The 17,426-nt window shown below is 36.5% G+C and overlaps 1 protein-coding gene across 1 annotated transcript; it reads left to right on the top strand.

The window, feature by feature from the left end:
- Positions 1-267: 267 nt before the first annotated feature.
- Positions 268-1,698, top strand: LOC125196364 (cyclin-D3-3-like). Its single transcript, XM_048094858.2, has 4 exons — positions 268-780; positions 873-1,077; positions 1,160-1,290; positions 1,376-1,698. Exons 1-4 carry the CDS (start codon positions 364-366, stop codon positions 1,559-1,561), a joined length of 939 nt encoding a protein of 312 aa, XP_047950815.1. The 5' UTR covers positions 268-363; the 3' UTR covers positions 1,562-1,698.
- The last annotated feature ends 15,728 nt before the right edge of the window (positions 1,699-17,426 follow it).

Here is a 17,426-nt window from a genome sequence, read left to right as displayed (position 1 = left end):
TTAGTGATGATGTAAAAATGAAATGTTGAGTTAAGGAGAAATAAGGGAGAAATAAGGGAGAAACCATTGCAGAGGTTGGCTAAAAGTTGGCTAAAAACTGGGGATAAATTTTAGTGCTGATGTGACGCTAATGTGGCAGGAGTTAGGGAGAAATAAGGGAGTTTATCCCCAAACCATTGGGAGTGCTCTAAACATGGACAATATTTTGTGGATGGTGGCTAGTTGCTATATTTTCGTTTATATAAATTGGCGCACGACAGCTGCAAAACCACTGAGCAAACAATCACTCATTAATCCATTTCACTCTCACTCATGGTTATCTCAAGGCATCATCTCTGTTTGAGTAGAGAATGAGTGAAGAAGATGCCTTCTCATCATCATCTAACCCCTCAAATCGCCCTCCACTGCGATGAGGAGGAATACTATTGGGACTCCGATAACAATCACACCATCTCTAATTACTATAATACCCCTCACTTTAACTACGACGACGACGACGAGCTCGCCTCTCTACTGCGCAAAGAGCAGGACCACCAACCGCTCGTCAAAATCCCGGCTACGGCGAGAGCCGAGGCGGTTGGCTGGATCCTTAAAGTTGTTCGCTACTATTCCTTCTCCGCGCTCACTGCGGTGCTTGCGGTTAACTACTTCGATCGATTTCAAAATAGCTCTGAATCTCGTGTAGAGAAGCCATGGATGGCGCAATTGACTGCTGTTGCCTGCATTTCCTTGGCTGCCAAAGTGGAGGAGACTCACGTTCCCCTGCTCCTCGATCTCCAAGTATGTATACATTCGACTTTTTTCTCTCTCTCTCTCTCTCTCTCTCTGTTTCTCTGTGTGTATGCGATTGATTGTTGAGATCGGAATCGCAGGTGGTGGAAGAGACCGATTACGTTTTCGAATCGAAAACGATTCAGAGGATGGAGATTTTAGTCCTTTCCACTCTCGATTGGAAGATGAATCCGGTTACTCCAGTTTCGTTTCTCGACTGCATCGCCAGAAAGTTAGGGCTCTTCAGCGAGATCTGCAGACACTTTCTTAGGAGATGTCATTGCCTTCTTCTCTCTCTACTTTCTGGTACTTAAACATCTTCTCTCCATCTCTCTCTCTCTCTTCAATTTCTGCGTATTTACGGTTTGAACATTGAATCGATCTGCAGACTGTAGATTCATGAGCTATCCGCCGTCTGCATTGGCGACCGCCACAATGCTGTATGTAATCAGCAGCGTCGAGCCAACAATCGGCGTCGATTATCACGATCAGCTCATCGGAATTCTCGGAATCGACAAGGTAGCGAAATGAATTTGGAGACTGCAATTGATTGGTGTTGTTTTGTGATTTAATTTGAGAGTGTGATATAATTATAATGGAACAGGATAAGGTGGAGAGTTGTTGTAAGCTGATCGAGGAGGTGGCCACCGGCGACGGCTATTTATACTCGTGTAACAAGAGGAAGCTCCCCGGCAGCCCCAAAGGGGTGGTGGACGTCTACTTCAGCTCCGACGATTCCTCCGCCGCCTCGTCGCCGGAGCACCTCACGAAGAAATTCAAGTCCTCATAATTAATTAACTAATGCATTTTTTCCTCTCTTCATTTATGTCCCTTTTTATTTATCTATTTTTAAATCTCTGTGTAGAATAACATTTTCTACCAAATCTCTGAATGCATTTCCAGCAAAATGACCAACTTCATTTGTAACTTGTGTATTTCGGGAGTATTCGATTCGACACAAGTCAAATCGGATACTAGCCTCTTCTAAAAAGCAATAGTTCTAAAAAAATTTAATACAACAATAACAAAAACAAAATAATGAAGACTATTATTTTTTTTTAGGACGAAGAGAATATCACGATAAATCAATATTCAATTATAAATCTCAATCTTGCTCTTATAACAAGTGAATTAATTTAATTAAGTGTTTAATAACTGATTATCTTAGTTTATACGGAATGATGGATAAAATGCATTTTATTGAGATTTTTAACTAAAATGTCATCTTCAATCATTTATACCAAATTCATTTTTTTAGTGTATATCATCTTAATAAATAGCTAAAATTCAAGCGAAAGAGACGCATTTTACAGAAAAGAGCTCAACAATAAGAACAATCAAATAACATTGCAACTAGAACATATTCTTCGTACTTCGATAATAGTGGAAAATTTAGTTATAATTTACTGGATTCTTAGATTATAATAATTAGGGGTGTCGAAACGGGTAGCGGATAACGGGTAATTCGTATCCCGACCCGATACCCGCCGGGTATCGGGTACCCGCTACCCGACGATAACGGGAAACGGGTCGGGGTTGGGTATTATAATTTTGAGTTTTGCGGGTAACGGGTATACCCGATACCCGTGCGGGTATACCCGAAATACCCGATGCACCTGATTACTATATGGCATTTTAATTTATATTTTAATTAATTTCAGCATTTTAGTTTAGGTTGGGTTTGTTTTTTAAATCTCCTCTTCTCTCTTCTATTCTACTAGTATATTTTTCGTTTTTCCATTCTATTGCTATCACTTTTTGTCTTTCCAACACACGCATACATCGCAGTATATTTCATTTTTTATTTTTCCATTCCAAATCTTTAATGGATTTAAGGTAATTCATTAGTAAGTATGCATACAGTAGTACACACAGTATATATTACTCCTATTATGCAGTATAGCAGGTCCAGTAGCACATTTATATATTATATACTATGTACTCGTATACACATTTTAACTTTTAACAATTAAATATCAAAATATACAAATAAAAAAAAATACATGTTCGGGTCGGGTACCCGCAACGTCGGGTGCGGGATACCCGACTCGGGTATCGGGACTACCCGATATGTAGCGAGACGGGTATCGGGACTGGGTTTATGGGCTAAATCGGGTGCGGGTACCCGCGGGTACCCGTTTCGACACCCCTAATAATAATAGGCTAGTTTGCAAGATCTTATAATTTTTTGTAGTAGCACCATATTTAGTGTTGTTATATAAAAAAATCTAAATATGAATTTGATTTTAGTATATGATTGGAGAAGTTTTCTACATAAAAAAATGAGTTTTAATGTATGGTTGGAGATGAGTCTAATGTGATGGAATGATACTTTATGAGATAAAATTCCGTTAGAAATAGTTTTAACTTATGAATCTTAGTCTTTTTCTATGATAATATTAATTTTAGACTCTTTCAATCTCAAATAATTTTGAAACAAGTTAATGTTAGAATCATTTGAATATGTTTAAATCAATAGACAGTGACCGATATGGAATCTCAAAACAATCTGGATTAGTAGTAAAATTACTACTATTAGATCAATTGAATCTTACAATGAAAAACATTAACTTTGACTTAACCAAACACCAAACATATTACTGGATTTTAGTGTATGGGAGGGAAAGGGACTTGTGTGGGAAAAAATGTAGAATTTGTTTGCATGTGAGGGAAGGAACAAATTGTCGGCCACTAGCTTTATTTTTGCTGGGGATGTTACCGGAGTTCTGACCCTCTCAAGTCTCACCCAACTTAGATGGACTGGAATTTCATTTAATACTATATTTTATTGCTAGTAATATATTTCTGGCTGAATGTCTCCAAAGTCCAAACAGAACTATCAACTTTTCCCCCAATGTGATAAACTTTTCCCCCAATTCATGATTGTTATAAATATAATTATCAAATGCAATTACATACGGAGTATACCATCGGGATTATTTAACCAAAATCAAAATCTCACATTCACATATTTGGTTTGTGAAAGATTTTGTACACCCATCTTTTCCGAAACCTTATTTTACACTATTTAGATATTTGTTACACTTAGTATTTGATAGTATGCGCTACCAAATATCTAGACATTATAACTCGATTATGAAAGTCAATGAGTGATGACATAGAGCATCATTTTTAAACCTTTGCATATGGTTAGTAAGACCCCATCCATTATACGGTGCTTTTCCCAATTTCCCTTTGTCTATGTATGTGTCATTCATTTTTTTAATCTTATTTCAAGCTTCTTTTACTATGTGGCTTCCTGACTTTTACTTTCCTATAGATTCTATTATTATAAATTTACTTTTTCGACAAATGTATATACAGTAACTTATAGGAGTGTATTTTAATTTTCGTATTATATTTTTATTTCAATACAAATAATTAAATGGAAAAAATTATTTGTAAAATTATAGTAATTTTACAAAAAAAATATTATAATAAAATTAAAACATATGATAATATAAAATTAAAACCACTACCACGCACAATATTTATTTTGAATAGAAAATAAAAAATAATGGGAAATAAAAGAGGAAAATTAAAACAAAAAAAAAATTAAAAGAAATTAAGGGGAAAGAAAAAGGAAACAATAAATAAAAAAATGTATAAAAGAAAATTAAAATTTACGTGTGTACATGATGTGGCACTAGGGTTGTGCGTCCGCTTCATAGCACACCTGACTGACTAAGTGGTTGGGCTCATTCGACAGAAAATACAGGGGGAATCACTTTTGCTTCCCCAACCTATTTCTCCATTTCATTTTATCCATAATATAAGGTCCTAATGCTTACAAATATAGTTTTACATTTTTCTTCAAGACAAAAACATGTCTAAGTTCGTTTTTGTTGTATGCTTAATTATTTAAAATATTAGTTTTTATAAATAAAAGTGAATATTTTTGTGAAGTGTGAACATGCACCGTTAAAAATCGGGACGTCGATGACCATATTCTTAGAATACTAATCAAAACTCAAATAATTCAATTGACTAAAGGCATCACCCCTTTATGAAATCTATATGTGAAGGTACAATTTTATTATATGCATGCGTAGGGATGTCAATTTAGCCCGAAACACGCGGGTCGACCCAAATAACCCGGTAAAATCATAGGGTTAGGGCCGAAAAATCATAACTCAAATATATAATAGGGCTACACGGGCTGACCCGTTCAGGTCAGTGGGTTATGCAGGCTGGCTCGGGTGGGTTGCGGGTTAGCCCATGGGTTGAGCATTTAAAATAAAAATATAATTAAAATTTTGGGTTATATACTTATATGAAGTATATATGGTAATTACAATATTAAAAGCAATGTTGATATGAAGTATATATGATAATTACTGTACAATATTAAAGCAGCATTGATATGAAGTATATATGGTAATTATGTATTCTCTCTCAAATTGAAAGTTATGGTTATATGGAATATAGATGTTATTAATATTTACTCATATTAAATGTCGCATTACGTCTTTGCTCTCGAAGAGAATGATCCGGTTGAAGCTTCAAACGTTATTGATGTAGAAGAATATCATTCAACTCCATAGAATTTATTTTTGACATACTGCTATCTATTCTATCTTTTTTAACTACTCAGAATTTACTTTTTGGGTATATAATTAAGAATGTCATTGAACTCCTTATAAATGCATAATTTCCATTTAACTGTAGTAAAATTCACGTGTTCTACTACTTAGCGATATGTTTATGTATTTTGTTTCAATATTCAATTGTTATTATTTTATTTCTCTTGATCACTTTGATAATACTTTACTATCTGCGATAATTTGTACTTATTTTTTTACAAGTTCGAATATTGGATTGGATAGAAAGTAACACATAAGATCACTTTTGACCCGAATAGCCCGTGGATTAGCTCGAAACCCGGAAAGTTAGGGCTAGGGCCGAAAATTTATAGCCCGAAAAATTAACAACCCGAATAACCCGCACCTAAATAGCCCGACATCCCGAGTAGATTGACCCGAACCCGAACGGATTTGCCCAATTGACATTCCTATGCATGTGACTACCATATTGACAATATTATTTGGTTGATGGGATTGATTGCTTGACTTTTTTATGGGTCATGTCACGTACGGAAATATCTTGACATCTCATAAGGAGGTTTAGTTATAGGCGGACATGTTCAAATCGAATTAGACATATCATTAACAATAAGTCTATGCAATCAAATTTTGTACAACCAAAAATTGGTTTATTTGAGAAAAAAAGTAATTTATTTATACATTTAATTAAATAGTATATACATATATATTGTATAGGGAATGTGCATAATATTATGGTATTTGAGTATAATTTTTTAAATTTTTTTGAACTATAAAATATAATTAATGCATACTTTAATTCAAATTTGAAAAATAATGAAAAATAATTCAAATATAAAAATAAAAAATTGAAAATGAGGCCAAAGACTAATAAATTGGTTTTAATTTGTTAACTAACTATATTTATGATTTTATTATTTAATTAACACATCAAAATAGCTAATATAATCTTGTTTTGGTTGTACAAAATTTGGTTGTTTATCATTACTCTATCATTAATTATGCTGTCTCCACCAAATAATTGTTTGATTAGTACTACTATATTTGTTGTTCTTAATTACTCAATACATTTGTAACAACTTATCTCAAGATTACAACAACGTGTGCAACTTGATGGAAGAATATTTATGACCACAATTACAAACTAAGCATAAATCAAACATATCTAAATTTTGAGTTTCAGTCATATGTTTAACCATGGGAAACAATAATTAAATACCTCAATTATGAAAATAAATGGATTAATTCTTTCAAAAGCTAGCAAAACATTTATGTTGATTGTTGATCCGAATGAACATGTATTTTTCAAATTACATCCATTTAGGATTTGTTAATTTGTTAATTCATCCTGTTAATTAAGAGAAGCTACTTGCAGGAAGATGCCCCAGCCAACAGCTAATACTTGAAACATAGAATTAATTATATATATGTAATAACAATATTTAACTACTCAACATAGTAGTATATGTTTAATGTTCTTGAGCATTTATCTATGGAATATCTCAAAAGGGTAAAAGAAATCAGTCCGAATCGAAGCTTGCTTTCCAGAAAAAGACAATGGACAAAATGATTTTGTACAGTGAATCATGAATTCTTCAGAGTTAAATATATACTCCATTGTTACATTAACTACAAAATGCTCAGATTAATAATAAGTGTCAAGTTAAATATTGAAGGTAGCGTGAATGTCGGACCAAGATTTCAGCACACACAGAAAAACATTGTGTATATATTAATTATATCCAAATACATAAATAAATGGGAAAAAAAGTGAGTATGATTGAGTTGGAACTAAGCATGTCAATCCAATTTTGCTAAAGCAATGGCCTGCTCACCTTTTTCTTTGTCATCTTATGTTAAATGGCTGTGGCCAGCCATAAAACATAAAATATTAATAAAAAATTCTACACTCAATGCTGATTTACTCGAAATTAGTAAGTCTCAAAAGTATCAAATTTGTGAGACATACCCTTACATATAAATGTAGTACAATGAAGAGACTAAGTCATTAAATGATTTGAATCCTCTTGGAAATATAAAACTTTAAATACTTAACACCTTAATTCTTAATTTTATGTCGATTTCTTTTCAGTTTTTCTTTTTACTTTAATTTATTGCTTTGTGGAGTACTATTATTAATTTTTATTTAGTCATATGTAAAATTACTTTTAAAATTAGAATATTAATGATGATAAAATTCGATAATTGGTAATTCTGTATTTAGATTCTCTTATAAATGAAATAATTTAAAGTATTGTATTTAAAGTTAATATTTAAATAACTCATAAATAATAGGTGTAAACATTGTATTGTACAAATTTTTTTATAAAATTAATTCAAATTTTTTGAGGAAAGACTGTAAATATCAAAAGTATTTATTTATATATATATATATATATATATATATATATATATAAATTTAGAGTAGTGATATGTGGCAAATGCCCCTTAAGTATATAACTAGAGAACAAATCACAGCCACAAGATTAAGAAAATCAAGGGCTAGTTTTAACACATGTGATTTTTCGAATTTAAAGGAGAAATCAGTTCACTCTAACACAAATTTACTTCACTATACAAGGCGGGGGTATAATGGACATTTCTCTAATAAAATTAGGTTAACAATTTTAATTACGCAAATCAATCGATCCCGCCTTCACTATTCTTCCCGTCGTCTCCATCCATCGTCGCCGTCTTCTCGTTCCTGCAATCGCCGCCGTTTCCATCCATCGCGTCTGCAATCGCCGTCGCCTTCATCCATAGTCGAACAATGAATCCAAATCAGAAAGATTTTTCAAAATGCAAGTTGTTCTACTAGTTTATGATTTAGATTTCTCATGTAATTTAAATTTAGTTTTATAATAAAAGTTAGTTTTGAGAATTCTGCAAATTCAAACATATGAACATCTGCTTACAGTTAATCACTACAGCTAACTACTTCTATTTTTTTGTGTAGGTTTTGATCGAGAGAAAAAAAGAAAAACAACAACCGTAGACTCCGATCGTGAGTATTACATTATTAGTGAAGTATTACATTAACAAATACATACTCTGTTTTTCATTTAGTGAAGTATTACATTATTAGAGTGAAGTGTTTGTGAAGTATTACACTATTCTAGTGCTATAGTGAAGTGGTTGTCATCTATTCTTGTAGTGCTTTGTTTTTCCATTTCAGTGAAGTAAAACATGGTTAGAGTGAAGTAAAACATGGTTAGAGTGAAGTAGTCCAGTGTTAGAGTGAAGTGTCTGTCATCTATGCTTGTAGTGCTCTGTTTTATCAATTCAGTGAAGTAAAACATGGTTAGAGTGAAGTATTTTAGTGTTATAGTGAAGTTTCTGTCATCTATGCTTCTAGTGCTTTGTTTTTCCATTTCAGTGAAGTAAAACATGGTTAGAGTGAAGTAAAACGTGGTTAGAGTGAAGTAGTCCATGGTTAGAGTGAAGTGTTTGTTATCTACAATGAAGTAAAATTTTTTGTATTATGCTTGATATTTCAGTGGAAAAAAGGTTGGCAGAAATTGCGGCTGAGATTGTACCAATCGACATACTTAAAGGTTTCATGAAATAATTTCAGTCTTTTGATTCTATACGCATATGAAAAGAAAGAATATTCTAATTTTATGTATTTCTATAGAACAAATGAAAGGTCATAAAGATTCAGCAAATGAAGCAATTGTTGTCGAGAAAAGAATGAAGAATCGGGAGGATGAAACACTTAATGCCGAGAAAATGATGAAAAATCGGGAGGATAGTGTTAGAGTTTGTATACTAGAAATCACGTTTCGAGTGATTGAATACTGTAAAACTCTTATTTTATTTTCCAATGAATAAAACAGATTATTTTTGTCATAATGTTGTTATGTTTTACATTTAATGGATGTTAATGCATGTTTAAATGTATAAGTTAACTTAACAAAGTCTAAGTCTTTGTTTTAGTAGACCGGTTGTGGGCGTCGTCCACTTTAAGGTAATACGGTCAGTTCTAAACAAAGAAAAATATGAATTTCACAACCTAGATGGAATTAGACTACCCATCGAGAAAGGTTGCAATGTCAGTCCGTATATTTCTAAGCCTTACTGAAATAAGATGACATTGGTGTGGTATAGCACTGAACGGATCTAACAGCAAGACTTGCCTTGGGCTATCTACTGAAAGGCGAGGTCTTGATAAATATTTATTTCTTAATCAATGTAGGTTAGCATTGAGCATACGGTATTGATTATGCATTGCTTTGACTTATCAAATGGTGCGGGTTTTTCGTAGCCCAATTATCCTGATATATTGGGCAGTGGTGATCGATATCTAGCGGTGCTAGGATTGCTATTATATTGAATCGTGCACGAGGTGAGTCTCGTTTGATAATGTCCTCAAGAGGAGCGCGAAACTAAGTTTTATTATTCGGAACCTAGCTAGTTGGAGTATGATTACTCTATGAATAATAAATGAGTGTTTCATGCTAAGTCCACTCTTGGAATTAATAAGAAGTTAATTAATTAAGTCAATAGCAGACATTAATTAATTAATGGACATATTAATCTTAAGCACGGGAAATGAAAGATAAACGGAAACCCGGATTACTTATAATTTCGGATTTGGATGGGGAGAGTTCAATATTACTTCTGTAGTGGCTGCTCGTAATATTCCAATTATAACTTATATTAAATTGTGGGTTCAATTTAATTAGTAAAAAGTAAATTGGATGAGCCCATATCCAAAGCCTTCCATAGATCCCTGTCTGGGCCCAAAAGGAACTTAATATAAATAGGAGAATAAAGGAGACAGAAATTACACAATATCTCATATTGCAATTTTCGAAAATTTCGATCTCTCCCAGCTGTAGGAGATTTCGAATTTGAGTCCTATTCCAAAAAGGATTTCTTCTGTCTTCTTTATTTAAGTCCTAGTATTCTAGTAAGATCAGCCCACACTGATATTAGAGTACAGTTCGGGAACCAGAGAGAAGATTTGTGGTCTAGTACTTAAAGCTACACGTGGAGAAGTCGCTAGCCATCTTCAATTCTTTGGAGAATTAATTAGGTATTATTCTACTCCGTAGAAAAGCATGTTTTAGGTTTTCAATATTCTTAAAGCATGATTAATTCAAGTTATGAGCATGATACATGTGATAATTACGCGAATAGATTTTGTCTAAATAATCTGCTAAATAGATCTGATTATTATGTGATTTATTTACATGCTCTTCCGCTGCGTGCACCAACAATTGGTATCAGAGCCAGTCTTTGGCTCTGATTATTTGGATTTAAATTTCGCGAAATTCATGTATGCATGTCTTGATTGATTACGAAGCATGTTCTTGTGTGTTTTTTTTTTTTTTTTTTATGTTTATGCATGTTGAACTCAAGAACATTCGAATCATAGAACTTGAATTATTCGAACGAACTAGATGTGCGATTCGTCGGCGCTTGCGCCGGGACGAATTGCGCTATGATCGATCGAAGAGGGTTGCCAATCGAGTGGGAGCCGAGGGCGACGGGCATGGGGCGACGCGCCGGCGAGCAAGGGCTCGCGCGCGCCACCGGCCAAGCCCGCCAAACCCTAGCCGGCCCCGATCAAACGCGATGCGACGCGACAGGAGCCGAGGACGTGCGATCACGCGGCGACGCGCATGCGAGCAGGGGCTCGCGCGCGCCGCCGATCGAGACCGCGAGCCCAGGCGGCACCAGACGCGTCGGACGGAGGAAGCCTGGCACGGTGGCTCGTCCGAGAACCACCGAGGCGCCGGTCTTCTTCGCAAAACCCTAACCCTAACCCTAATACCGAAACCCTAGCCGACCCAGCCCTAGCGAGGCGCAACCGAGAGCAGCCGCCGGCTGCTGGTGCGCGCGAGCTCGTCGGGCAGTGGGAGATCGCCGGGAGGTCGTGGCTCTGGCTGCGCCTTCTGGCTCGACGACGACGGAGGGTGAAATCTCGGCGGTTGTCCGCCGGGAGGAAGAAGGGAGAAGGAAGAGCGCGCCGTAAGGCGCGGGTTTTCCGGCGGTCGTCGGGGGGCGAACACGCCGTCCCGGCGAGAATCTCCGGGGATATCTTCGTATCTTCGTTGTGTAGATTCGTGCCAACCTCGAATCTCTAGAAATTGACGAAAGATTATTTTAATGATTATTTAATTGTTTAATTAATAGATATCATTAAAAATAATATTATTTAATGAAATAAAACATTTTGGGAAGATTTCCCTAGATTTTAGGAATATTTGGATTATTTTCTATATCTATGAATATTTTATATCCTAGATGATATAGATAAGAATAATTTAATAGTTTCCTAATTATAATATATATCTAGAATCTATTATAAGATATGATATATATAAGAATACATTAAATAATATAATTGATATTCTTCCTAATCTTGAACTTGGAAATTATATGAATTTGATTTTTCATGTCTAATTAAGATTATAAATAATGTATTTTATTTTAGATATATCTTATAGTAAGACATGAATGAGAATTAAATTCTAGATTAATAGTTTCTATATTAAGATATTAAAGATTATAAAAGATTTAATTATCCAGTAAATTAAATACCAACAGAATTTAATTAGTCTTAATCTGCCTTAAGGCTAAAGGATAATTAATTAAAACCATAACCCAAATATCTAAGCGATAATTATGAACTAATGGTTTATATATGGTCTCCATCGGTTGGACTGCCAAATTTTGTGAAGCTGATTTTCTAATATTATCGCCACCTACAGAGTAGGGACAATAATCCTACGAAAACAGTAAGTTCATAAGGGCGGACTTCTCAAATAATGAATAGAGTGAACTAGAAAGTGATTCCTAATATTATCGCCACCTACAGAGTAGGGACAATAATCCTAAGGAATTGCGAGTTTCAGGGTTCAATCGGAATTTATGAGATAGCTTGATTTTGTTATCAACACATGAACATTGTTATGGGAGTGTGTTGTAGAAATAAAATACTGTAATGCTAAACCAGGTGGTCGTGCTTAGGAAGCATTTGACATGTCAACCTCCAGAGGAGGAAGCTATTGATATGTCGGTGTTGTGACCAGTAAATTGTCGAAATTTTAATGCGTATTAACCTCCTGAGGAGGATACAATTTATTAATTTTGCTGTTGTAAGATTTTGAAAAGTTTTATGGTTAATCTACTCAATTTCCTTACATAAGTTTATGACAAATAGTAAAATCTTCTGTTTGCAGTGCAATAAAATTCGTCAAGATGTCTTTTAATCCTCTTTCTGCCATTCTCAAAGAAAACAAACTCGAAGGCCAAAATTACATCGAATGGAAACAAAACTTGGATATCGTTCTCACAGCAAAAGAGTACAAGTTCGTACTCACTACTCCACGCCCAGCTGTCCCGGCTGCTAGTGCCAGCCAAGCATTGCGAGATGCGCATAGACGGTGGCATAAGGCGAATGAGATGGCTAAGTGCTACATGTTGGCTTCTATGTCATCAGTACTCAAGCATCAGCATTCTGCCATGGAAACTGCCGCCGAGATCATGACAAATCTCGCAAATCTTTTTGGTACTCAGAATCGAACGGCTAAGTCTCAAGCCTTTCGGAGTATCATGACGAAGTCTATGAAGGAAGGCTCGTCTGTGAGGCAACACGTCCTCGAGATGATGAGTCACCTCAACCAGATTGAGGTATTGGGAGGGACGATCGATCCCGAGTCCCAGGTTACTATAATCCTTCAGAGTCTTCCCCCTAGCTTCCAGCAGTTCAAGCTCAACTTTGAGATGAACAAACGGAATTATACTTTAGCAGAGTTGCTGACTGAACTTCAGTCGGCGGAGGACCTTATGGTTCAAGCTAAAGTAGCTATGATGAGTATCGCGCCTAATTCCTCTGGCTCTAAGGCTAGAAGAGGAAAGAAAAAGGCACCGAACCAAGTAGCAGTCAACAATGCTAAGGGAAAGAAGAAACAGCGGGGTGACAAGAAGCAAACTGGAAAATGCTTCAAGTGTGGAGAGAAAGGTCATTGGAAGCCAGATTGTCCTAAAAAGGGCAAGGCTACAGGTATGCACCATGCTCTAGTAGTCGAGTCATGTTTGGCTTTGACATCTACTCATACTTGGGTTATTGATACTGGAGCAACTGATCATATATGTTTTGATCCTGACTTGATGCAGGTGACAAGACGGCTACATGATCGTGAGATAGAGGTCCAGCTGGGCGACGCTACGAAAGTGGCGGCCGTTGCAGTGGGAGACGTTTATTTACGTTTTTCTAGTGATAGATTTTTGATTTTGAAGAATGTTTTGTTGATACCCTCTTTTAGAAGAAATTTAATTTCAGTTTCTAAATTGTCTTATGATGGATATTCGATTTCTTTTAATGACAATTGCGTTATTAAGAAAGATGGTTCTTATATCTGTCGCGGTATCATGGAAAACAATCTGTACACGATCACTTCTACACAATTTAATCAACGTAAATCAGAACTCAATGCTACATCGAAAATTTCTAAGAAAAGAAAAGAACCTTCAACTTCAATGAATGAAACGTACTTATGGCACCTTAGACTTGGTCATGCCAACGAAAGAAGGATTCATGCGATGGTTGATCAAGATCTTATTAAAGGTCTTGAGAAGGAACCGTTTTCGAAGTGTGAGTCCTGTCTCGAAGGCAAGATGACTAAGAGATCTTTTAGATCAAAGGGGAATAGGGCCAAAGAAGTACTTGAGCTCATTCATACTGATGTGTGTGGACCAATGTCAACCGAGGCAAGGGGCGGTTTTCGATATTTCGTCACCTTTACAGATGACTACTCGAAAATCGGATACATCTATTTGATGCGCTACAAGTCTGAAACTTTTGACAAGTTCAAGGAGTTTAAGGCTAAAGTAGAGACGCAACATGGTAAGAGTATCAAATGCCTGCGATCTGATCGCGGAGGCGAATACCTAAGTGCCGAGTTTTTGGACTATTTATCGGTAGCTGGGATTGAATCCCAAACGACTGCGCCGGGCACACCCCAGCAGAATGGCGTGGCTGAAAGAAGGAATAGGACCTTATTAAATATGGTCAGATCGATGATGAGTTATGCACGGTTACCTGTTTCGTTTTGGGGTCATGCTTTGCTTTCTGCAAACTATCTCTTAGACGTCTTACCTTCTAAATCTGTTCCTACTACCCCATATGAGTTGTGGAATGGGCGTAAGCCCAATCTAGAACATCTCAGAGTATGGGGGTGTCCGGCTCATGTATTGGAAAAGGATCCAACTAAGCTGGAATCTAGGACTGAGGTTTGCGTGTTTATAGGATACCCTAGAGGAACGAAAGCTTATGAATTCTATAGTCTCAGAGATCAGAAAGTGATTGTGAGCACTCATGCCACATTCTTAGAGGAAGACTATGTAATGAATCATAAGTCCAGCAGTGAGATTGCTCTAGAAGAGCTAACTCAAGTTTCAACTTCCATTAACCAAGAACAATTACCAAGTGTAACAACAATTCCAGAAACTTCAACTAATACTCCAGATATTGTAGTGCCGCGCCGCAGTGGGAGGGTCTCTCATGAGCCCGATAGATACATTGGTTTGGGTGAGTGTATGGATCACTCCTCGGACAGCAATGTACTGGATCCCTGGAATTTTGCAGAGGCGCAGGCTGATGTCGATCATTGCGAATGGGTGAAAGCAATGGATTCGGAACTACAATCTATGTTAGACAAAGACGTCTACGATTTGTCTGTCCTACCCGAAGGCTGTACTGCCATTGGGAGCAAGTGGATATACAAACGTAAACGTGGACCCGATGGACGAGTTAAAGTCTTCAAGGCAAGACTAGTGGCTAAGGGGTATACCCAAAAGGAAGGTATCGATTACGATGAGACCTTCTCCCCAGTGGCCATGCTCAAATCGATCCGTATACTTTTGTCTATAGCAGCTTACATGGATTGGGAAGTATGGCAGATGGACGTTAAGACTGCGTTTCTAAACGGGAGTCTTGAGGAGACCATCTACATGGAACAACCCGAAGGCTATGTAGTGAAGGGCAAGGAACACATGGTTTGGAAGCTTAAGAAGGCCATTTATGGTCTCAAGCAAGCATCTAGATCATGGAACCAGTGTTTCGATCAAACTGTTCAAAAGTTTGGATTCGAAAAATGCCCTAATGAAAGCTGCGTGTATAAGAAGGTTGAAAAAGGAAATGTTGTGTTCTTAGTTTTGTATGTAGATGACATTCTTCTAATTGGAAACAATAAAAAGATGTTGTCATCAGTGCGAACTTGGTTGTCCAGCCAGTTCGAGATGAAAGATATGGGTGATGCGGGACACATTCTCGGTATCAAGGTTCTTAGGAACCGAGGTAAGAAAATGTTGTGCTTATCCCAAGAATCTTACATCGAAACGGTACTTAGACGCTTTAGCATGCAAGATGCCAAGAAAGGTTTCCTACCTTTTAGACATGGCATCCAGTTGTCTCAAGAGATGTGTCCTAAGACAGCATCTGAGATAGCAGAGATGAGAAGAATACCATATGCCTCGGCAGTTGGTAGTCTCATGTATGCTATGCTTTGTACTAGACCCGATATCTGCTTTGCTGTTGGCATGGTAGCAAGATATCAATCAAATCCCGGCCAAGGACATTGGACTGCCGTAAAGAACATACTCAAGTACCTTAATCGGACTAAGGACTATGTTCTAGTTTACAATGCAGCCGAGCTCTGTCCTTTAGGATATACAGATTCAGACTTTCAGGCTGATCTGGATTCGAGAAAATCAACTTCCGGATATGTGTTTACCTTAGGAGGTGGAGCTATAGTTTGGAAGAGTGTAAAGCAGAAATGCATTGCAGACTCTACCATGGAAGCCGAGTATGTAGCCGCTTCGGAGGCTGCAAAGGAGGCTGTATGGCTTAAGAACTTCCTTCTGGACTTAGGTGTGGTTACGAATATGCCCAAGCGCATCACCGTTTATTGTGATAACTCTGGTGCTGTGGCAAATTCGAGGGAACCACGGGCTCATAAGGCGAGCAAGCACATAGAGAGGAAGTATCATATCATTCGAGATATAGTGCAGAGAGGAGACATACAAGTGGTCAAGATTGAGTCAGAAAACAACCTGGCAGATCCTTTCACGAAGGCGTTAGCGGTAAAGCCGTATGAAAGCCATGTTGAAGGAATGGGAGTTCGACTAATTCAAGACCTCAATCCGCTTTCAGTATAAGTGGGAGATTTAGACGTTAGCACATTTTGTATACTCGAAAGTGTTTTGAGTATAAGTGGGAGATTGTTAGAGTTTGTATACTAGAAATCACGTTTCGAGTGATTGAATACTGTAAAACTCTTATTTTATTTTCCAATGAATAAAACAGATTATTTTTGTCATAATGTTGTTATGTTTTACATTTAATGGATGTTAATGCATGTTTAAATGTATAAGTTAACTTAACAAAGTCTAAGTCTTTGTTTTAGTAGACCGGTTGTGGGCGTCGTCCACTTTAAGGTAATACGGTCAGTTCTAAACAAAGAAAAATATGAATTTCACAACCTAGATGGAATTAGACTACCCATCGAGAAAGGTTGCAATGTCAGTCCGTATATTTCTAAGCCTTACTGAAATAAGATGACATTGGTGTGGTATAGCACTGAACGGATCTAACAGCAAGACTTGCCTTGGGCTATCTACTGAAAGGCGAGGTCTTGATAAATATTTATTTCTTAATCAATGTAGGTTAGCATTGAGCATACGGTATTGATTATGCATTGCTTTGACTTATCAAATGGTGCGGGTTTTTCGTAGCCCAATTATCCTGATATATTGGGCAGTGGTGATCGATATCTAGCGGTGCTAGGATTGCTATTATATTGAATCGTGCACGAGGTGAGTCTCGTTTGATAATGTCCTCAAGAGGAGCGCGAAACTAAGTTTTATTATTCGGAACCTAGCTAGTTGGAGTATGATTACTCTATGAATAATAAATGAGTGTTTCATGCTAAGTCCACTCTTGGAATTAATAAGAAGTTAATTAATTAAGTCAATAGCAGACATTAATTAATTAATGGACATATTAATCTTAAGCACGGGAAATGAAAGATAAACGGAAACCCGGATTACTTATAATTTCGGATTTGGATGGGGAGAGTTCAA

Source organism: Salvia hispanica, chromosome 4 (genome assembly GCF_029641045.1).
Source record: "Salvia hispanica isolate PSC_SH4W2 chromosome 4, Shi_PSC_v1, whole genome shotgun sequence".
Taxonomy (NCBI): domain Eukaryota; kingdom Viridiplantae; phylum Streptophyta; class Magnoliopsida; order Lamiales; family Lamiaceae; genus Salvia; species Salvia hispanica.
The sequence above is the reverse complement of the archived record's forward strand: the minus strand, read 5'-3'. Positions and strand labels throughout refer to the sequence as shown.